This window comes from Cervus canadensis, chromosome 11 (genome assembly GCF_019320065.1).
Source record: "Cervus canadensis isolate Bull #8, Minnesota chromosome 11, ASM1932006v1, whole genome shotgun sequence".
NCBI classification, from domain to species: Eukaryota; Metazoa; Chordata; class Mammalia; order Artiodactyla; family Cervidae; genus Cervus; species Cervus canadensis.
This window is the reverse complement of record NC_057396.1, coordinates 34,158,430-34,181,457: the sequence shown is the minus strand read 5'-3', so window position 1 is coordinate 34,181,457 and position 23,028 is coordinate 34,158,430. Positions and strand designations below refer to the sequence as shown.

At 42.1% G+C, this 23,028-nt stretch overlaps 1 protein-coding gene across 3 annotated transcripts in view; it reads left to right on the top strand.

Moving 5' to 3' along the window:
- Window positions 1–23,028, top strand: part of INSC (INSC spindle orientation adaptor protein) — a 132,804-nt gene that overhangs the window by 16,457 nt on the left and 93,319 nt on the right. For all 3 annotated transcript variants that reach the window (XM_043481136.1, XM_043481138.1, XM_043481137.1), the window contains exon 2: window positions 21,649–21,749. In XM_043481136.1, the coding sequence (XP_043337071.1) occupies window positions 21,694–21,749 (56 nt within the window). In that variant the 5' untranslated portion in view covers window positions 21,649–21,693. The remainder of the gene's footprint in view (window positions 1–21,648; window positions 21,750–23,028) is intronic.

The following is a 23,028-nucleotide window of genomic DNA, read 5'->3' as shown; positions in this document are numbered from 1 at the left end:
ATTTCACTTTACTTTTGTGCTGGTGTCTAGGAGTATGTTATTGTTTAGTTGTTAAGTCATGTCTGACTCTTTGAACCCCATGGACTGTAGTCCACCAGGCTCCTCTGTCCACGGGATTTCCCAGGCAAGAATACTAGAGTGGGTTGCCAGTTCCTTCTCCAGGGGATCTTGCTGACCCAGGGATCAAGACTGTGTCTCCTGAATTGGCAGGTGGATTCTTTACCACTTAGCCACCAGGGAAGCCCATCTAAGACTCTACTTAACTTTCTTATATCTATTTTTAGCCACCTTTCGAAGCCCTTTCATGAATTAAAATAATCTCTTTGTGCATACTTTGGGTCTTTCTGCATTGACAAGGAGAGTAACTTGCTAGTTCATGGCACATTTTAATAGGAATTAGGGAAAGATAGCTTTTTTGGAAAGACACAGACCCATGGAGGTTTGGTTTGTCAAGTGGACTTCAGGTGTGTGTGTGGTGGACCCAGCCCTGTGTAGGGTATACTGCTGGGTAGACACAGCAGAGACCAACTGTAGCCTCCACTCACCGCATTGGCTGCGTGCTATTGGGGAAGCCCTATGGAAAATCATACCAACTGTGAATAATGACAGTTTTGTTTCTGTTCTTACACATTTTCTTTCTTTCTACACGAGCTAAGATTTGTAACACAATAATGAATAGAAGTTGGTGGGAGCTGGCATTTTAATTTTGTTTCTGATCTCACAGGAAATGCTTTCAACATGTCATCATTATGTACGTTGTTTGTGTATATTTTTTCTTGATAGATGCCCTCTAATCAGTTTAAGGAAGGTCTCTGTTTTCCTAGTTTTCTAAAAAGTTTTGTTACGAATGGTTGTTGAATTTTATGGAATTATTTTTCTTTTTCTATTGAGATGATCATAAGATTTTTCTTCTTTAACCTATTAATGTAGTGAGTTTCATTAATTTATTTTCTAATGTTTAGCCAGCCATGTATTTTTAAGCTAAACCCAACTTGGCCATTATTTACTATTCTTTATATATATATATAGCTGGATACTATTTTTAATATTTTATTATATTTTTGTCTATTGTCTGTACATGAGGTTGTCCTATATATTTCCTTTCTTGTGTATTTTAGTTTCAGTATCAAAATTATGTCAGTCTTACAAAATAAATTGAAGCATATTTTCTTTTAATTTTTCATATTCTATTTTTTAGCTGAAGTTATGTTTGATTTACAATGTTGTGCCTATCTCCTGTTTTCTGTTATTCTTATTCTCTGGAAAAACTTGACAAAGGAAGAGTTATCTTTCCTTTGAATGATGGAAACTGCCCTGTAAACTTCTCTGTGCCTGGTGGTTTTCATAAGGGAAGAGTTTAAACTATTGGTTAATTTATTCAGTAGTTATAGATCTATTTCTTCCTCAGTCAACTTTGGCAAATTGTATTTTCCTAGGAATTTGTCTAGTTTATGATTTCAGTAATATTGCAGAATACTTGTCTATATAATATTATCCATCATAGTCTCTTATTTCTGCTGCGTTTGTAGTAATAAACTTGCTTTTATTGTGAATATTGATATTTGTATCTCCTTTCTTTTTTCATTTTTAATTGGAGGATAATTTCTTTACAGTGGTGTGTTGGTTTCTGCCATACATATTATTTCCTTTTTTCTGATCTTACCAGTAGTTCGTCTATTTTATTTGTTTTCAAAAACTTAATTTTAACTCTACTGATCATTTCATTTATGCTTATGTTTTGTTTTGTGTTTTTGTTGTGTTTTGCTTAATGTTTGCTTCTACCTTAACTATTTTTCTTTTTTTTAACTTAAAATTTTTTCTTTAGTTTATTTTTGGTCATGCTGGGTCTTGGTTGCTGTGCATGGACTTTCTCTAGTTGCAGTGACTGAGGACTACTCTCTAGTTGCAATGCACAGGCTTCTCATTCGAGTGACTTTTCTTGTGGAGCATGGAGTTTAGGGCACACAGGCTTCAATAGTTGCCATGCTTGGAGTAAGTAGTTATGGCTTGTGAGCTTACTATTTGTGGCCCACAGGCTTAGTTGCCCCACAGCTTGTGAGATCTTCCCAGTATGGGGATTGAACCCATGTTCCCTGCATGGCAGATGGATCCTTAACCAGTGGGCCACCAAGGAATTCCTTAACTATTTTTCTTTTGCTACTTTCTTTGAAATTATTCTTTCCTTTTTCAAAACTTCTTATGTTGTTAGAGTTAGAATTATTCTAATTTTCATATTTTCTAATTTAACACTGCAACCTTTGCTCTTAATTCTGCTTATCAGCATACCATTTGATTTTTATATACATGTTTTCATAATCATTCATGTTTGTTTTCTAATTTCTGTTTTAATTTCTTCTTGACCTATGATTTGTGTGTTTAAAGTATCCAAATATATGGGGATCTTTATATTGGGGTACAGATTATAGTCTATAGGATATCAGTCATTGGAAATTTGCTGAGACTTGCTTTAAGATCCAGTCATTACTCATTAGAAAAAAATAGTGAATCACAAATCCTCAAAAAGAATGTGTATTCCTGATAAGTTGAATGCAGTGTTCTATTCATAAAGATTAACTCTAACTTTTAATTATGCCATTCATATCTTCTTTATCTTTACTGATTTTTTTTTGACTGAGCTGTCAATCGATGACAGAATTACGTTGGAATCTCTGTCTGTGATTCTTGATTTGTTCATTTCTCCTTCAAATTTTATCAGTTTTTACTTTGTATATCTGTATTACTGTTTTTCAGTACATCCTCATTATTATATTTTCTTCTTTTTTGTTTTTTCTCCAAATATATTTAGGTGCTAATCTGACATTTCCCCACAAGTCCCCCCTTTTTTTTTTAATTATTATTATTATTATTTTTTATTAGTTGGAGGCTAATTACTTCACAACATTTCAGTGGGTTTTGTCATACATTGATATGAATCCGCCATAGATTTACACGTATTCCCCAACCTGATCCCCCCTCCCACCTCCCTCTCCACCTGATTCCTCTGGGTCTTCCCAGTGCACCAGGCCCGAGCACTTGTCTCATGCATCCCACCTGGGCTGGGGATCTGTTTCACCATAGACAGTATACATGCTGTTCTTTTGAAATATCCCACCCTCACATTCTCCCACAGAGTTCAGAAGTCTGTTCTGTATTTCTGTGTCTCTTTTTCTGTTTTGCATATAGGGTGATCGTTACCATCTTTCTAAATTCCATATATATGTGTTAGTATGCTGTAATGTTCTTTATCTTTCTGGCTTACTTCACTCTGTATAATGGGCTCCAGTCTCATCCATCTCATTAGGACTGATTCAAATGAATTCTTTTTAATGGCTGAGTAATATTCCATGGTGTATATGTACCACAGCTTCCTTATCCATTCATCTGCTGATGGGCATCTAGGTTGCTTCCATGTCCTGGCTATTATAAACAGTGCTCGCGATGAACATTGGGGTGCACGTGTCTCTTCAGATCTGGTTTCCTCAGTGTGTATGCCCAGAAGTGGGATTGCTGGGTCATATGGCAGTTCTAATTCCAGTTTTTTAGAAATCTCCACACTGTTTCCATAGCGGCTGTACTAGTTTGCATTCCCACCAACAGTGTAAGAGGGTTCCCTTTTCTCCACACCCTCTCCAGCATTTATTGCTTGTAGACTTTTGGATAGCAGCCATCCTGACTGGCGTGTAATGGTACCTCATTGTGGTTTTGATTTGCATTTCTCTGATAATGAGTGATGTTGAGCATCTTTTCATGTGTTTGTTAGCCATCTGTATGTCTTCTTTGGAGAAATGTCTGTTTAGTTCTTTGGCCCATTTTTTGATTTATTTTTCTGGAATTGAGCTGCAGGAGTTGCTTGTATATTTTTGAGATTAATCCTTTGTCTGTTTCTTCATTTGCTATTATTTTCTCCCAATCTGAGGGCTGTCTTTTCACCTTACTTATAGTTTCCTTTGTAGTGCAAAAGCTTTTAAGTTTCATTAGGTCCCATTTGTTTAGTTTTGCTTTTATTTCCAATATTCTGGGAGGTGGGTCATAGAGGATCTTGCTGTGATTTATGTCGGAGAGTGTTTTGCCTATGTTCTCCTCTAGGAGTTTTATAGTTTCTGGTCTTACATTTAGATCTTTAATCCATTTTGAGTTTATTTTTGTGTATGGTGTTAGAAAGTGTTCTAGTTTCATTCTTTTACAAGTGGTTGACCAGTTTTCCCAGCACCACTTGTTGAAGAGGTTGTCTTTTTTCCATTGTATATCCTTGCCTCCTTTGTCAAAGATAAGGTGTCCATAGGTTCGTGGATTTATCTCTGGGCTTTCTATTCTGTTCCATTGATCTGTATTTCTGTCTTTGTGCCAGTACCATACTGTCTTGATGACTGTGGCTTTGTAGTAGAGTCTGAAGTCAGGCAGGTTGATTCCTCCAGTTCCATTCTTCTTTCTCAAGATTACTTTGGCTATTCGAGGTTTTTTGTATTTCCATACAAATTGTGAAATTCTTTGTTCTAGTTCTGTGAAAAATACCGTTGGTAGCTTGATAGGGATTGCATTGAATCTATAGATTGCTTTGGGTAGAATAGCCATTTTGACAATATTGATTCTTCCAATCCATGAACACGGTATGTTTCTCCATCTGTTTGTGTCCTCTTTGATTTCTTTCATCAGTGTTTTATAGTTTTCTATGTATAGGTCTTTTGTTTCTTTAGGTAGATATACTCCTAAGTATTTTATTCTTTTTGTTGCAATGGTGAATGGTATTGTTTCCTTAATTTCTCTTTCTGTTTTTTCATTGTTAGTATATAGGAATGCAAGGGATTTCTGTGTGTTAATTTTATATCCTGCAACTTTACTATATTCATTGATTAGCTCTAGTAATTTTCTGGTAGAGTCTTTAGGGTTTTCTATGTAGAGGATCATGTCATCTGCAAACAGTGAGAGTTTCACTTCTTCTTTTCCTATCTGGATTCCTTTTACTTCTTTTTCTGCTCTGATTGCTGTGGCCAGAACTTCCAACACTATGTTGAATAGTAGTGGTGAGAGTGGGCACCCTTGTCTTGTTCCTGATTTCAGGGGAAATGCTTTCAATTTTTCACCATTGAGGGTGATGCTTGCTGTGGGTTTGTCATATATAGCTTTTATTATGTTGAGGTATGTTCCTTCTATTCCTGCTTTCTGGAGAGTTTTAATCATAAATGAGTGTTGAATTTTGTCAAAGGCTTTCTCTGCATCTATTGAGATAATCATATGGTTTTTATCTTTCAATTTGTTAATGTGGTATATTACATTGATTGATTTGCGGATATTAAAGAATCCTTGCATTCCTGGGATAAAGCCCACTTGGTCATGGTGTATGATTTTTTTAATATGTTGTTGGATTCTGTTTGCTAGAATTTTGTTAAGGATTTTTGCATCTATGTTCATCAGTGATATTGGCCTGTAGTTTTCTTTTTTTGTGACATCTTTGTCTGGTTTTGGAATTAGGGTGATGGTGGCCTCATAGAATGAGTTTGGAAGCTTACCTTCATCTGCAATTTTCTGGAAGAGTTTGAACAAGTCCCCTTTTTATGCTCTTCTTTATCCAGGTGTAACATACACTTCTTAAGTAGTGATTTCAATCTTCTTGATTGGCTAAACTGTTTATTTTTATGCAGTGAAACTTCATTTCTGTAATACATATTGTCTTAAAGTTTGTTTTGTATCATACAACTATATTAGCACCAGAATTCTTTAGTAAATACTTATATGGCATATCACTTGTAGGCTTTAACTTCAAGCCGTTTTGGGTGTTTTTGTTTTAGGGATATTTCTTATAGCCAGCCATAGCACATTTTCTTTCCTTTTCTCTCCCCCTCTCTCCTCCTCTTTTGCTTTCTCTTTCTTTTTCTCTGTCTCTGCCTATAATGCATGCTTTATAATCTTTGCTTACAAGTGGCTAGTTTAGTTTATCTCTCCTTACTCTGATACCCCCTCCACACTTTTGTCTTTTGAATTTTTTCCCGTCTACATATTTGAATTAGAGATACCAAGGGAACATTTCATGCAAAGGTGGATACAATAAAGGACAGAAATGGTATGGACCTAACAGAAGCAAAATATATTAAGAAGGGGTGGCAAGAATACACAGAAGAACTATACAAAAGAGATCTTCATGTCCCAGATAACCATGATGGTGTGATCACCCACCTAGAGCCAGATATCCTGGAATGCGAAGTCAAGTCGGCCTTAGGAAGCATCACTATGAGCAAAGCTAGAGGAGGTGATGGAATTCCAGTTGAGCTATTTCAAATCCTAAAAGATGATGCTGTTTAAGTGCTGCACTCAATATGTCAGCAAATTTGGAAAACTCAGTAGTGGCCACGGTACTGGAAAAGGTCAGTTTTCATTCCAATCCCAAGGAAAGGCAATACCAAAGAATGCTCAAACTACCGCACAATTGTACTCATCTCACAGCTAGCAAAGTAATGCTCAAAATTCTCCAAGCCAGGGTTCAACAGTATGTGAACCATGAACTTCCACATGTTCAAACTGGTTTTAGAAAAGGCAGAGGAACCAGAGATCAAATTGCAAACATCTGTTGGATCATTGAAATAGCAAGAGAGTTCCAGAAAAACATTCACTTCTGTTTTATTGATTATAACAAAGCCTTTGACTGTGTGGATCACAACAAACTGGAAAATTCTTCAAGAGATGGGTATACCAGACCACCTTACCTGCTTCTTGAGAAATCTGTATGCAGGTCAAGAAACAGTTAGAATTGGACATGGAACAACAGACTGGTTCCAAAGCGGGAAAGGTGTACATCAAGGCTGTATATTGTCATCCTGCTTATTTAACTTATATGCAGAGTACATCATGTGAAATGCCAGGCTGGATGAAGCACAAGCTGCTTTCAAGATTCCAGGAAAAATATCAATAACTTCACATATGCAGATGACACCACCCTTATGGCAGAAAGTGAAGAAGAACTAAAGAGTCTCTTGATGAAAGTGAAAGAGTACAGTGAAAAAGCTGGCTTAAAACTCAGCATTCAGAGAACTAAGATCATGGCATCTGGCCCCATCACTTCATGGCAACTAGATGGGAAAAAATGGAAACAGTGAGAGACTTTATTTTTTTGGGCTCCAAAATCACTGCAGATGGTGACTGCGGCCATGAAATTAAAAGACACTTGCTTCTTGGAAGAAAAGCTATGACCAACTTAGATAGCGTATTAAAAAACAGAGATACTACTTTGCCAACAGAGGTCTGTCTAGTCAAAGCTATGGTTTTTCCACTAGTCATGTATGAATATGAGAGTTGGACCGTAAAGAAAGTTGAGTGCCGAAGAATTGATGCTTTTGAACTGTGGTGTAGAGAAGACTCTTGAGAGTCCCTTGGCCTGCAAGGAGATCCAACCAGTCCATCCTAAAGGAAATCAGTCCTGAATATTCATTGGAAGGATGGATACTGAGGCTGAAAATGTAATACTTTGGCCACCTGATGTGAAGAACTGACTCCTTGGAAAAGACCTTGGTGCTGGGAAAGATTGAAGGCAGGAGGAGAAGGGGATGACAGAGGATGAGATGGTTGGATGTCATCACTGACTCAATGGACATAAGTTTGAGCAAGCTTCGGGAGTTGGTGATGGACAGGGAAGCCTGGCATGCTGCAGTCCATGGGGTCACAAAGGGTCGGATGTGATTGAGTGGCTGAACTGAACTGAACATATTTGAATGGTAATGTCTGTTTCTACCTCTGTGTATATTCTTTCAGTTGGTTACCCTAAATATTATAGCATTAATAATAACCTAATAATGCTAAAGTTAATTTACCTTTCTATTTTCCTCCTTCCAAATAAAAGAATATTAGGATGCTTTAGTTTACTTTAGTCATCCCCTTCTGAATTTACATATAAAGTTGAGATTTATCTTTCTTTCCTTATCCCACAAATGAAGTATTATGATTGTTTCTTACAGTCAGTGTTTGGATTTACTCACATAGTGAAAGTAAGTTTGCTCATCATCCTTTCTTATATTTCAAACCCTCCTTTTGGCATTACATTCTTTCTGCCTGAAGTCAATCTTTTAGAATTTCCTTTGGTGTGAGATTCTTACTGGCTTGAAAATGTATCTATTTCCTTCTTATTCTTGAAAGAGTTTTCCTGAGGATAGAATTTTAGGATAATTATTTCCAGTAATCAGAAATTTTTCCACTCTCTACTGATTTTTATCATTGTTATCAAATGGTCACCTGTAAGTCTAATTTCTCTTTCTCTGTCTCTTTTTTTAACCTTTGGATGCTTTCAAAGCTTCTCTGTTTTGTGTTCTTCAGTCTTATGAATTATCTAGGGTGTGTAGACCTTTTGCATTCTTCCTGCTTGGGATTCATTGGGATTCCTGGATTTGAAAGTTGTTTTGTCTTTCAAAAATTCCGAGACATTTTTTAGCCACTATTTTTTTGGATATCACTGTTTCCCTTCTATTCTATCTCCTTTTAGAAACTTGATTAAATACTTGTGAGTCTATTTTACTTTCTATTCCTTAGCTCTAATTCTCTCATATTTTGTCTCTTTCTCTCTCTGGGCTACATTTTAGATTATTTCCTACCTTTTATTTGTCCTACCTTTTAATACACCAATCCAATTTTAAGCTGTGATTAATCTGTCCAGTGAGCTTTTCATTTTAATTATTGTATTTTTAATTTATATAAGTTCTATCTGGTTCTTTCCAAAATCTGCTTGGTCGTATTTTATAGCCTCTGTTCCTTGAAAATGTTTCCAAGACTCTTTTTTATTTCTTGAAGCTAAATTCTCTAATTGAGTTTTTTCTCCTCATAGATAATGTGAATTCAGGCTACAAACCCTTTTCATACTGTGGGCATTAATTCTCAGAAAAGATTTTACTTCTTTTAACACAGCATCAAAGTTGTGACAGACAACTTTTCTTACATCGTCTGTATAGGAGATTTATTTCTCATTCACCCTTGAATTGGGGTTTGGCCTTCTGGACCACTATTTTATTGTTTCAGTAACCTCCTAGGCTTTGTCCCTTGTCTGCTCTTCCCCATACATGCATGGAACAGAAGCTTGGGGAATACAACATTTAGCCGATGTTCTCAGGGCAAAAACTCCCTTCAACCCTTGCTTGTTATTTCTGTTTCCTGCTTTTGCTTTCCTTTTGGTTTCTCCAGATTTCTTACATTTTTGCCAGTTAAATGACATATTTTAAAAACATGAAAACATCTTTATCAGTCCCTTAAAATTCTTCTTATGAAGAAGTATTTTAGAATATATGTTGTACCATATTGCTGTACATAGAATTCTTATGTGAACTTTCTGTATAAGAAGTATAATCAGTTATTAACAATAATCACATGCTAAAAGATAGTGGCATATATAGATTTTCTTAAAGAGAGGATACAATCATTATCTTAACTCAACTTACTAGATATGTACCATAGCAAATTATTGGATCTCTGGATCTTCATCTCCATGTCTTCAAAATGAGGTTAATAGTAGTACTAATTATTCTGATGCTTTTTTTGAGAAATAAATTAATTTACTTTTAAAAAGAACCTAGAAGTGTACTTGACATACAGTTAAGTGCCCAATACCATATTTCATTAAATTTAAGATGCAACAGATTGTAAGATGCCCTGTCATTTTGTATAAAAGCAAACATGTTTTCTTTTTAAAGTAATTACTTAATTAATTAATTTTTGGCTGCCTCAGATCTTTGTTGCTGCTTGCAGGCTTTCTCTAATTGTAGCAAGCAGGAGGCAGGCTTAGTTGAAGTGGGCAGGCTTCTTTTGTTGTGGAGCAGGGACTCTAGGCACGTGGATTTCAGTAATTGCAGAGTTCAGGCTCAGTAGTTGCAGCTTGGAGGCCCTAGAATTCGTGGGCTCTGTAGATGTAGCACATGGGCTGCATTGCCCTGTGGCATGTGGGATCCTCCCGGACCAGGGATTGAACCTGTGTCCCTTGTATTGGCAGGTGGATTCCCAACCTCTGGACCACCAGGGAAATCTAAGAAAACATGTTTTTAATTAAACTGTGACACAATACAAAGATGCCATTGACTGAAATTGCATCCCAGTTTCATATGTTAAAATACAAAATAATACATCTTAGAACCATCTGACAATACTAAATTTTGGCTATTATGAATGGATACATGTGAGCAAAGACGACAGTGAGTGAGAAATGGACCTTTAGTCTCAGAATTGGTAGGACCCAGGTATTTATATATTTGTAGGTATTTATTTCATTCTACCATTACCTCATCTACTTCTGGACTCTGGCTGTTCTGTGCATGAATTAGAATCAATGTCCAGAAGGCTAATTGTCAGTAGACAAACACAATATCCCACCATCTTCTCCAAGACTGAAGAGGAAGGGGAAAAAACATTTACTGAGAGACCTCTGTACCTTATGAGGTACCTTATAAGGTACTTATGAGTACCTTAAATATCACATTTACTTTCATTCTCACAATTAGGCTAAGATTAATTGGCATAACAAACAGTCCCCCAAATATTAGTGGCTTAGCACATTTTGTTTAATTCTTGCTTGTACACAGACTGATGTGAGTGGGGTGGCTCTACTTCAAACTGGATCCAGAACTCACCCTATTCCATCTTTTGGCTTGGCCATACTGTGGCTTTCTAGTTGCTCTGTTATCACTCAGGAGGCCGAAATGGGAAGAGAGAGGGACCACGAAGAAAGAAGAAAGCATATGTTTTATTATAATATAATTTAAAAAATTTCAGGACTTCAGAGTTTGATTTATTCCTAGGTAACGTGTTGGAGGGAGAATTTACTGTAAGTTAGGGTGGTTAGAAAAGGCCTCCCGAATGAAGTAGGATTAAAGCTGCATCCTGAAATATTGATATTACCTGGAGATAGATAACGAGTGTTGAGATTTCCATCTGGATGTGCTGGAGTGGCGTGACCAATGCACAGAATTATGGAAGAGCAAGATATTTTTGGAGAACCATGCAACCCTTTCTTGGAAAATAACCAACATTTATTAAGCTCCTATGCTGTGCTAGACACTGTTCAGGTGCTACTATGATACATGGCTTCCTAAACATCATTGAGCCTCCATAAGACAGCATTCTGGGAATGGGCTCTTTTTCATGTTTGATTCATTCTGTGGCTGGATTAATTCAAATAATCATATTTGGAACATGTGGTCCAAGTACCTGACAATGTACTCCCACATAAAGGATCTTTATCTGAAGATGTTATGATAACGATCATAGGATTTGTTGAGAGTCGTGTGTTGAACTCTCAGTCTGGGTTATCTCTTTACATTCAGTGGCCCTGGAATGGGTTCTCCTTCTGTGTCTTTGGTTCCTTTTTGTTAGTGAGCTGCTGAGAATCCTTTGCCACTGTTGCTGAGTCAAGGTTCTGGTTCAGTCTGGACTCTTCTTTGAATGCCCCACACTATTTAAGTCACACAGGGTGTGAGCTGGGATGTTAACTGTTTCTTCATGGCCGATGTTACTGATTATGGAAAATGTCTTAATGTTGTTATTTGAACTTATTCAAAGCATGGTCTTTGTATATGAGATCTTTGTCAAATCTCCAGGGAAGGCTTTTCTTCTTCCCAATATATACAGTATATTCTGCTTTTTAATCCCTTTCAGTTTGAAGCAGCTCTTTGGGCCTGAGTTCTGGGTGGGAAATGGATCTGTCATTGGGTACAATGATAGATATCATGAGACTTCTTTTGTGACACCATTAACTTAGCTCCCTGGGTCAAAGTAGCTTATGGTATTGTTATTTCACTTGCTCTTATAAGTATCATGCAGGATACATGATCTTATGTGATTCTTATAACAATCCTGAGAATAGATTAAATTCCCATTTTACAGATGAAGAGGCTAAAGGTCAGAGAGGCCTAGTAAGAGACAAAATTGGGGTTGGAATCCCAATCCTGAACTTTTGGATTTCCATAAACTGGTCATGCTACTTTCCAGATGTTATTGAGCATCCTCCAGTTTGGAGGATTTAAGAAGGAAATAAAATATGGGGAGGCTGGACTAGCATGGTTGTTGATGTAGTACTATTGTCTACTCATGGCTTTAGAAGTAAGAGAAAATGGTATTTGTGAAACTACAAAAGATTGTAGTCTCTCTTCTGTCCTCTTTCCCAAGGGTATATAGACCCCCCTCAATGTGGGCCCTCATCATGACTCAGAGAGGGAAATAGCTTGCCCAGTGTGACCTCTGAGTGTGATTTATGAAACAGGATATATCCAAATTTTCACCACATTGGAGCTATTCAATTTTCTCTAATGGCCTTTATCTGAGAGTTATGTCTATTCGTGGCAGCCACAACCAGTAAGTCATTAGCTTAAAGTATACTGATTGTTAATTTTAGCATCCTGGGACCTGGGCCCAGTGAGAAAGGACTCTCACTTTTGCGAATCAAAGCTGAAGAACGTTCGAGCAGTTGGCTAACATTTATATCAGAAGTTAGAAAGTAAGAAGAGATAATTAAAAAGTTAAAGAGTAAGAAGCAGTTGACTAGCTTGACATAGTTCAGGAGATGGCAGAATGGCTTCCATTTGTTGGTCTCCCTACTGCTGGGTACTGTCCTCATCAGAAGAGAAAAATGGAACCAATCTTTATATCAAGCACCCTTGGGTGCCAGGTACTTCACATATGTGATCTCATCAATCTGAACAGCAGTGTTATGAGGAAGGGACCACCCCTTGCATTTTATCTTTACAATATACAAACCCCAATTTATAGACAAGGGCACATAGTACCCGAGGTCACACAGCTAATAACTGACGGAACTGGGATTTGAACCTGGACAGTCTACATTCTTAACCAACAGAATTCTGCATGGTGGTGGCCCAAAGGCCCAGCCAAGCCTCCCTTGAGGACTGCATCCACTTAAGGTCTTGGAGGTCTGGTGCATCATTTTCTTACTTATGATGCTTAGAAAATCACCAGCTCAGGGACAGCTCCCAGATGCCAGTAACTGCAGTTTCCTCGTGTGGTTCAGGGCTTTGGGCTCCTCTCATGGGCAGCTGGAGTTTGGGGCCCCAGAGCTGGAAGGAACCTACCCTGAGTCACAGGATGGGACGCCATGGCTTTCCTGGCTCCAGGAGCCCGTGTCCCCCTGCAGGATTGCTTCACACCCTCCTACAGGGGAGGCTGCTGAGGTTTGGCTCTGACAAGTTGAGCCATTTGGGGGATGAGTGGTCGTGTTAATCAGGAATTGGGGCACTTGGCCTCAGCCAGGGAAGTTAGACTCTGGGCTTGTTTTCCTCCAACTTTGGGGGACTCATGGGCACTTCTGAGTCAACTTGCCTGTCCCATTCCAAGGCTGAACCAAATAAGACCAGGAATCCCTGGAACCTGCCTGTCCACTGTCCATTCCTCTGTGCTTTGTAATCACAGCAAGGGAGAGAAGCAGCTGTAACTATCCCTGTTTTACAGATGGAGAACTGAGGTGCCATCGATTTCCTGGGGTGAATTACTCTGAGCCTGGATGGGGCTTTCTGGGCTGTCACTAGGAAGAGCCTTCTTTGGATTTCCCAGGGGAGTTTGTGGGCGTGCAAAGACCTGGGTGCTGGCCCCAGGAATAGCTCAGTTTACTGTGTGACATCAGGCAGATTTCTTCCCCTCTCTGGGTCTCTCCATCTGTTCATGCCGACCTCTTTGTGCTTCAGTTTCTTCATCTGAAGATGGGGGACAGTAATAGTAATTTACTTCATAGAGTTATTTTGAGGATTAACTGCAAAGCATTTAGAAGAGTGCCTGATACACAGCACCTAATAAGTGTTTCTCCCTCTACTCCTCATTTTCTTATCATCATCTTTATTATAAGGGGATCTTCTCTTATGCTTTCCATTGGTTCTTATACTCTATGAAGTAAACTCCTCCAAGAAGCCTGCCTAGATTTTGACTGACCCTGGGGTTTATGGGGTCCCCTTGGGAGCTTGTGTCTCTTAAATGAACTTTTGTTGCTAGTCTTAACTCTTGTAAAGTTCACGGACATACTTGTGCATAAGTACATCCATGAATTTGGATGTCCTATTGCTTTCCAGGCTTATGGGATTCCTGTTACTTTCCAGGTTAGGGCTAGAAAGTGTCAATAGACATATCCAGTTAATCAGGTGGAAGCTTGGGACCTAGTCTGTGTCTTGCTGAAACTGTTCTGGCCCCAGAATTGACGAGCAGGGCTGAAGTCTGGGTGGACCCCGTCTACGTGATGCACAGGCCACCTGGGTTGTCCAGCCAGGCTTTCCAGGGCCTGAGGGGACAAGGCCAGCCAAGTGAGCCCTGAGGTCTGTTCTGCCTACTTGCTGGGCTCTGTCGCCTGACAGCTGTGAGGGGCCTTCAGAGCCTCCTCCAGGGAGCCAGCACTCTCTATATTTCATGAGACTTGGTCCATTCAGCAGGGCTGGTGGCAGTTTGCTTGAGTTCTTACATCTCCCCTGGGAATAAGGGTTTTTACAGTATCTGATTGCTGCAGGAGGCTGGCCACCGCAGCGAGCAATGCACAAGGATCTCTGATACTTCTGCCACCTGTGGGAGACAAGTCACAGAGGCCCGCAGTGAGGAGGGGGACCCATTGTCCCTACTTCACAAGGCTCATTGAATGCCTCCTTTCCACTGCGGGTCTCTACTTCTCCAGCCCTGAGGCGTTCGGGGTTCTGCTCGGAGCTGGTGTTTGTCTCTTAAACAAACTCCTGCTGCTGGTCTCGCTCCCTGAGGCCCATCCACTCCGTTGGTCACAACGGGAGTGGAAATTCTACTCTGATTATTTTACTCTCCTGCTCATACACCTTCAGTGGCGCCCGCCATCTACAGGATAGAATCCAAAGCATCAGCTCCTTTTGTATGCAGGGCTATAGAGGCACCTTCCCTCCCTCACACCTCTGCCCACCGCCTCCCCTCCCCACAACAGGAGAGACCTGGGTCTCTAATACCTGCTCCATTTTCTCATCTCCTTGCCAAGGCTCTCCTGGCACTGAATGTCCTGTCCCATCTTCACCTGGCAAGATCCCACTCTGCATTTAAGACTCAGGTCAGATGTCTCCTCCTCTAAGAAGTCTGGCCTGTTCTCCAGCTGAAAGTGACCACTCCTTTTTCTGTATTTTCTTACCACTGGGCTAGCTTACTCCAGACTCCACCACCAGCCCAGAGGTCCCCAGCCTTTCTAGAAACACTTGTAGTTCCCTAACTTTACCATGCTCAGGATTCTGTACCTTTCACATGCCCTTCCCTCTGCCTGCACACTCTTCCTTTCTGCCCCTTCTCCTTTCCTTATTCCCACATTCTTCTCTCAGCTTTGGGGTCATGTCCTGAGAAACTTCCCATGACCCTGTACCCCCACCTTCCATTCTTACCTACTACTGCTTGGAGGTCCTCTGGACTTCCTTTAGCATCCCCTTGTGTGTGTGTGATTAGTTGCTCAGTCATATCTGACTCTTTGCGACCCTTTGGGCTGTAGCCTGCCAGGCTCCTCTGTCCATGGGATTTCTCAGGCAAGAATCCTGAAGTGGGTTGTCATTTCCTCCTCCAGGGGATCTTCCCAACCCAGGTACTGAACCTGCGTCTCCTGTGTCTTCTGCATTGCAGGTGGATTCTTTACCCACTGAGCCACCAGGGAAGCTCTGGTTATTGTAGTTTTTGTGCAGTTTGGGGATTGTCTATTCGTCCATCTGTCTGTCTATCTGGAGAACCTGCTGAGCATAGAGCTGGTGGGAGGGAGGAAGGGTACCACCAGGCAGCAAGGACTGCAAGAACTAGAGGGGTGGGTGGCTCTTTCTCGTGGATTTAGGAGGCAGAGCCCTTTCTGTGCGGCGTGTATGGTTGCAAAAGGCCCTCCTGACTGTCTCACTGAATTCTGATAACCATGTGGTGAAAATAGGTACCTTCATCTCTGGTTCCCCAGTGAGGAAGCTGAAGTTCCTTCAATAAGAACTCACCTAGTCAATCAGCATGTGTTCATTGATCTATGTACCAGGCAGTGTATCAAGAGGGAGATGGTGTGGTGAGCAGTGGCGAGGAGATACAGTAGTCAGCGGGGCAGACCTAGTCAGCGGGGCAGACCTAGTCCCCACCTCTGGTAGGATCCTCAAGGAAGAAAGACGTTAGCGTTAATTTCACAGTTAATTGTTTGATTACAATTGTGATAAATTCCATGGAGGAGAAATAATGAGGGGAGAGGGGGTGGTAGCTGGGTCAGTGCCTCTCCTACCCACCGCCATGCCTGGCTCCTATTCCTCTCTCTTGGTGCTGCTGCTGAAGCTTAACTGCTTCCCACAGTATTTACTGTCCTGCTCCTGTTGACAGCCTTAATGGATTCCTCAGATTAAACAGTCCCAGCCCTGCCTTGAGCTGTACTTGGATTGGCCCATTAAACAACAACCCCCCCCCCCCTGCCTTGCTCCTGGTTCTAATTGAATAATTTACTGTAAATAGCCTCCATTTCCTCCAGAGCCTAAGCTGGCTCCTTAGCCAAATGGAGGTGAGCAAGGGCTGCCTCTAATGGGATGCAGGAGCAGAAATGAGCTGTCCAAATGAGCTGCAATGTTGTAGCAGGCGTTGAATTAAATCAGAGACACTTAAGGCTTCAAGTCATTCTTGTAAAGAACCCCTCTGGTGGGGAGACAGCGCCAAGAGCCCTGCAGAACCCAGGCTGCAAGCTTCAGGGTAGGATTTCCCATGAATTAGGAAGGCCCTTGGGCAGAGAGTGGAAGTAATGGAGTTTGCTGTTTCCTGCTCACCCCTACGTGTGTCCTTTTCCCATCTCTCATGAGCAAGATAGCATCTCTCCCTGAGATATATTGGGTTGGCCAAAAAGTGTGTTCAGATTTTTCCATTATACCTTATGGAAAAACCCAAATGAACTTATTGGCCATCCCAGTATTTCTCAGCTCTTTCTTCTATGAGGAAGAGTGCTCCTACTCTTAGGCTAGCGTGTGCCTAGCACAAGATATATTATTTTGAATTATATTATCTATCAGAGAATTTTATGAGTGATCTCTTTTAACCCTCATGAGGCTTCTGGGAGGCAGGTATGATTGAGGAAATAGCATTCATGCAGATTGATGCTTTTCCAAAGGTCACATATTTATCAGACACAGAATCAGGATTTGAATCCAGATCTATTAGACTCCAAACTTTAAATTTGGTCTGCAATACCAGTGAAGACAGATGGCGTATGGCCAAGTGGTTACTTTGAATCCATTCTTGGTTTCCTGACATGCTCAGCAGCTTCGGAGGGGTTCTGTTCTAACTCTCTGCTCAATAGGATGAGTCCAGCTTAGGGCAGTGGATGGGGAAGGCCACCCAGAAGTCTGTGGAGACCTCCCCAAGGGCTGCGTGATTGAAACGGGTCTCTCTACAAATCTGGTGACACTTTAGACTTTAGCTGGGACTGTCATTTCCCATCCCCTGATCTCTTTGGGACCCGTGTGCATGCACTAAGTCACTTCAGTTGTCTGACTCTTTGTGACCCTATGGACTGTAGCCTGCAGGCTCCTCTGTCCTGGGGATTCTCCAGGCAAGAATACTGAAGTAGGTTGCCATGCCCTCATCCAGGAGGTCTTCCTGACCCAGGGATTGAACCTGCATCTCTTATATCTCTTGCATCGACAGGCAGGTTCTTTACCTCTAGTGCCACCTGGGAAGCCCTTGGGACCCACAGCTTTGCCTAATGACTCACTAAAGGAGCCAACCAATGAGGAATGGGAGATATGCTCCCCCGACTCCCATTGGTGACCCACTTCCTCCTACCATTTGGTGCAGTGTTTGGGAGCTTCCTTCTTCCAAGGACTCTTCTGTTCTCCGACTGCGTCACTGACGTCCAATACTTAATGAAGCTGGAGGTCTCACAGGTTGGGAGGTAGGAGAAGTGGGAGGTGCTGGTGAGAGGAAGAGGGCTCTGCTGTGTGTGAAGGGTGAGGGCTGAGTGTGGCCCCCAGGGAATGGAGTCAGACTTCCTGTTAGCAAACGCTGGCTTGCGTCACCTTTGTTGCTCTCATCATCTTCACCTGCTGCAGCACCTCACCTCCTGTCTGATCATAAGACACAGAGACCGGTCCTCTGTCACCTACTAGCTGTGTGATCTGGGGCGGTGCACATGCTTCCACTGAATTTCAGAGGTCTTATCATCACAGAGGGATGCCGATAGTATTAAAGGTGCTAATGCTATATGAAGCATTTAGGTGCCTGGCACATAGTACACACTCAAAAGGATATAAGCTATTATTACTATTCTTTGCACTTTGTAAACATCAACTAGGTTAATTCTTGATAGTCTCCATTTCATCTTCCAGATCTTCCCAGGTGGTTCTAGTGGTAAAGAGCCTGCCTGCCAGTGCAGGAGATGTCAGAGACGTGAGTTTGATCCCTGGATTGGGAAGCTCTCCTGGAGGAGAGCAGGGCAACCCACTCCAATATTCTTGCCTGGAGATTCCCATGGACAGAGGAGCCTGGCCTTCTATAATCCTAGGGTCACAAAGAATCTGATACAACTAAAATGACTTAGCATGCATGTATCTTCTAGATATACCCTTACCTGTTCCCCGTCCCCAGTGATTATGAGCTGTGGCTTCTCTGAGAGCTTATCTGACTCACTATCTCAGCTTCAACATGTAGATGCCCAGCTTCTCACTGAGCAAGATGGTGCTTCAGACATCCAGGAGTTTGTCCCACTGACGAAAAGAGGCATGGATAATATAGTCTATGCAGAGGGCAGTGATACATGTCCTGCCTAGATGTCCCTAAGCAGGCTCTCCAGCCTCTGGGAACATGCACAGTCATGTGAACCAAGGTTTCGTTAGCAGGCAGCCTCCACTGGCCTAACTCCTGAAAGGCTGTGGATGAAATGGGGCAATGAGGATATCTCAACTGGGTCTTTCAACAAAATCAAGATACATTAGGTTTATTGCATCCCCTTCAGTTGAGAGCCCAGTGGTTCCTAATGAAAAGGAAGAAATTGTCTGAGCATAATTTGTTCCATCTGGGCTCTAGCTGGCTTCTGCCTAAAGGGCTCACAGATCAGTGATTAGGAATCTGTTCTAGAATTTTGTGGTCACCAAGTGTTTCTGGAATCTCTTGGAAAGTCAGAACATTCTCCTGCCTTCAGGGACCCTTTCTCAGGGTCCCTCAGATACAGCTTGATCAGATCTAGAAGGGTTCTCTAATGTTCAAGGGTGTGCTCACAGAATCCTAACTCGTTCATGCTTTCAAGGGCCTTGGAGCTTCGTGTGTCCTTAAATTTCCCTTACTGTCACCTGCCTTAAGCTGATTTCCTCTTTAACTTTTACTCTGGCCCCTTTCTTCTCCATGATGAAGATGGAGCTAAAATAAGATCTGCTTGCTCACTGTGCTCTGATCACGTCAAAGCATTCACTCTGAGACTCTGGTATTTCCCTTTTTGCTTCTTTCATCAGAGATATCGAAAAGGGAACAAATACCTCATTTTGTTGTTTCTAGCTTTTTTTCTTTTGTGCCTTTCTTTTCAGGTTGCTGACTCACTGGGTTCCAAAAATATACCTTCTCAATAATGAAAATAATGAAAGTAATAACAATCGTGATGCTCCTGATGATAAAGAGCCCTCGTGGAGCACTGTTATTGTGCTGGATGCTTTAGATGCTGTATTTAATAGCATCTCCCCTGGCTAAGCTGACCACAGGGCTGAACACACTGCAGACTCTCAGGACATAACAATAACTATTTATTTAGCTCTCAACCTGGCCTGACACTTCTGCATTCCTTACCTTATGTCATTGTTATAATAGCCCTGTAAAACAGATACTATTATTCTCTGTTGCAGATGAAGAATTAGGGCTCAACATAAATATATTAAAAATTCATTCCACTTATTATTTCTATGGACATATTGAGTGTTTGCTAAGTGTCCAGCCCTTAGAACCAAGTGGTTCCTGCCCTTCAGGGTCTCACAGTCTAGTGGGGCCCACAGGGCAGGGAGTAGGCAATGGCAGTGAATCTCTGGAATTATCTAAAGTCCTCATTTGTTCTGGGCTCCTGCCTCCCTATATTTTCAGATTCACTCTTTGTCTTTTGTTCCAAGCATCACAAGGGGGCTTCCCAGGTGGGACCGTGGTAAAAAATCTGCCTGCCAATGCAGGATGCTGGAGATGTGGGTTTGATCCCTGGGTTGGGAAGATCCCCTGGAGTAGGAATTGGCAACCCACTCCAGTATTCTTGCCTGGAAAATTCCATGGACAGAGGAACCTGGTGAGCTATAGTCCATAGGGTTGCAAAGAGTTGGACATGACTGAGCACGCATCACAAGGGGTACTTTATGTCCAGCCACATCACTATTAATTAAAGTCCTCCTGCATTCTTCTCTCATAAGGGTCACTTGTAACCATAACAGTTTAATCTTTCTGGACCTGAGTTGCTGCCCTCCTCAGCTGTATCCCCCCACAAGTTCATACCTGTGTTTTCCCTGAGGGTCTTGATCTGTTGTCCTCAAGCTCAGAACATGATAGGTGACAGTCACCCTCTCTTGACTATTGCTTTACTCAGATGAAGGGGACAGAATCTTTATTTTCACCAAGGAGGGCTTCTTCATTGGCTTGAAGAAGGAGATGACAGAGAGAGGAATGGGAAAGGACTGGCAAGGCAGGAGACAAACAGGTGGGCAGCTGATTTTATGGAGGTAGAAGGACACTCTTTGACTTGGTCTAACCTGTGAGGCACAGGCAAGCCAAGTGGGTGCTCAGTGCTGGGACTGGAGGCCCCGGAAGCTGGATCGCTTTTATTTTTTAGACTATTTACCAAACCAAAATCCTCACTGAGACAAGAACTTTTCTATTGTACATTCTGGGAAGCCCAGAGGTAGGCCAGACCCAGCACGGGTTGATCCAGTGGCTCAGTGATCAAGGATGCAGGTTTTTTCCCTGTGTATGTCCACTTTCTTCTCTAGCTGGGTCCCTTCTTGATGGCCAGGTAGTATCTGGCAGCTATGGAATGATACGCTTCCTTGTTCAGGTTCAGTGGGAAAGATACTATCTCACCTTGCGACTGGCTTGCAGTTAAGGAAAAAATAAATTTTTCGTAGAAACAGTTCTTTCATGGCTCATTGGCTTGAATTGGGTCACATGCCTATCACTGAACCAATTCCTGGCAGTTTGGGTGAAATGACATCATCTAAAGTGGAACAGATTTCGGGAAGCAACCACCGTGCCATTACAGGGTCACATTTCCCAGACATAAGCAAAGTGAAGAACCCAGTACTGTGACAGTATATGGTTAAGGAATTAGTATGCAGAGTTGCCAGATTTAGCTAAGAATACAAAGTGCCCGGTAAAATGTGAATTTCAGGTAGACTACAAACTTTTAAAGTATAAATATTTCCTATGCAATATTTGCTGGTCTGTGTGTCCCAATATTTGGTACAAAGCAAAATGGGTTAAGTATGTGTTTGGCAATGAAACCTAAGAAAAAATTCTAGGGGTTCATGGTGCGTCAGGGACTTAGAATCAAGATCAGATCTGAGTCTTGCATTGTTTGTGTGAAGTCAGTGTAATATAAACTGGTTCAAACAGCAGAGGAGGGCCGGGGGACCTTCTCTCCACACATGAGATGACCCCCTGTGGCCAGGATTTGGGAGAGAAAACGACTGGGCCTCCTCACTTGGGGGCCCTGGTTGACCCCATCCTGCCTTCTCTTTCTAGGGCCCCGATCGCTGTGGGCAGGCTTTGCTGCGGATTGGCGTCAACATGATGGCGCTGCCTGGAGGCCGCCACCTGGACTCCATCCCTCTGCCGGGTCAGCGGTAAGTCCCACCGCTGTGTCTCAGGGCCTGGCCTGCCCCATCTGGACTCAGGCGGAGGCCCGGCCCCAGGATCCTAGGGTTTGCAGGTGGCCTCGTCTCAGTGCACTGTGCTGGGAGGAGGCTTAGGACAAGGCGTCCGGGATACTGCAGTCACTCAGCAAATACCAGTGGAACGGGGCTCTGAGACACAGAGGAGTCAGCCACATCCTGCCCCAAGGGGCTACGTTAAGATCAAGTGGGGTGTCCTGCTCACAGAGGGGACCCCAGAGGCGGCCCTGGGTCCTGATTGTGCCGGGAAGTTGGAGCCACTGGGGGGCTTGGCCTCTCTGAGCCTCTTGGAAGACATCAGACTCCCATTAGGTGTCCTTCTCCCAAAGCCCCAGGGAGAGGAGTGGGCACAGAGCTGATCCTTGGGAAACGCTTGTTTCCCCTGAGTTGGGCAGTGTGGTGAGGAGGAAGAAAGAATATACCAAGCAGGGGGTGAGGCTGGGATGATGGGCGAAGGAAGACCTGGGGGTCCAGAGCTGCCTTCACACAGGTGAAGGGGACGGGGAGGCAGGTGGAGATCTGACTGGCTGGTCCTGGTGGCCTTAGACCGAAGCAGAGGTGGAGGCATCAGGGCAGCAAATCTCTGATGACAACTATCCCAGTTTGCCTGGGACTGCGCTGATTTTGGCACTAACAGTCCCATGTCCCTGGAAACACCTCGGTCCTGGGCAAACTGGGACGGTGGGTCACTCTAACTTAGGTTTGGTCTGTGGAGGAACTTTGCAGTTTGAGGCTCAGAGCTTCCTCTTATCCTTTCACTTCTTGCTTAGACATTTTGATGGGACTGTTTTGAGGCAGCAGAATCCAAGTAGCCCTTCCAAGGTTGTTAAATTGTTGTTTTTTATTGCTTTATATATTGGGTTGGCCAAAAAGTTCATTCAGATTGTTCCATCCGATGTTATGGAAAGACCCAAACAAACATTTTGGCCCATACAATATTCTGATACCACTACCATCTAATCTCTCTTTTTAAGCCCGGCCTGAATTATAGGGGGCTTCAACTATGTACAGCATGCATTGCTACATTGTTTGTTCTGGTTTTGAGTATTTTGGGTGTGTGTGTGTGTGTGTGTGTTGCTTTTAAAATCAGAAGGATTTATTAAATATTTACTACGAGTCTACTGGAGTTGGATTAATCTCTATGACAGTATCAGTCTGCTCCCCCAAAGCCATTATCATAAAGAGGTTTAAGAAGATGAATATTCCTGAGGGCTGAGAACACTGTTAGAAA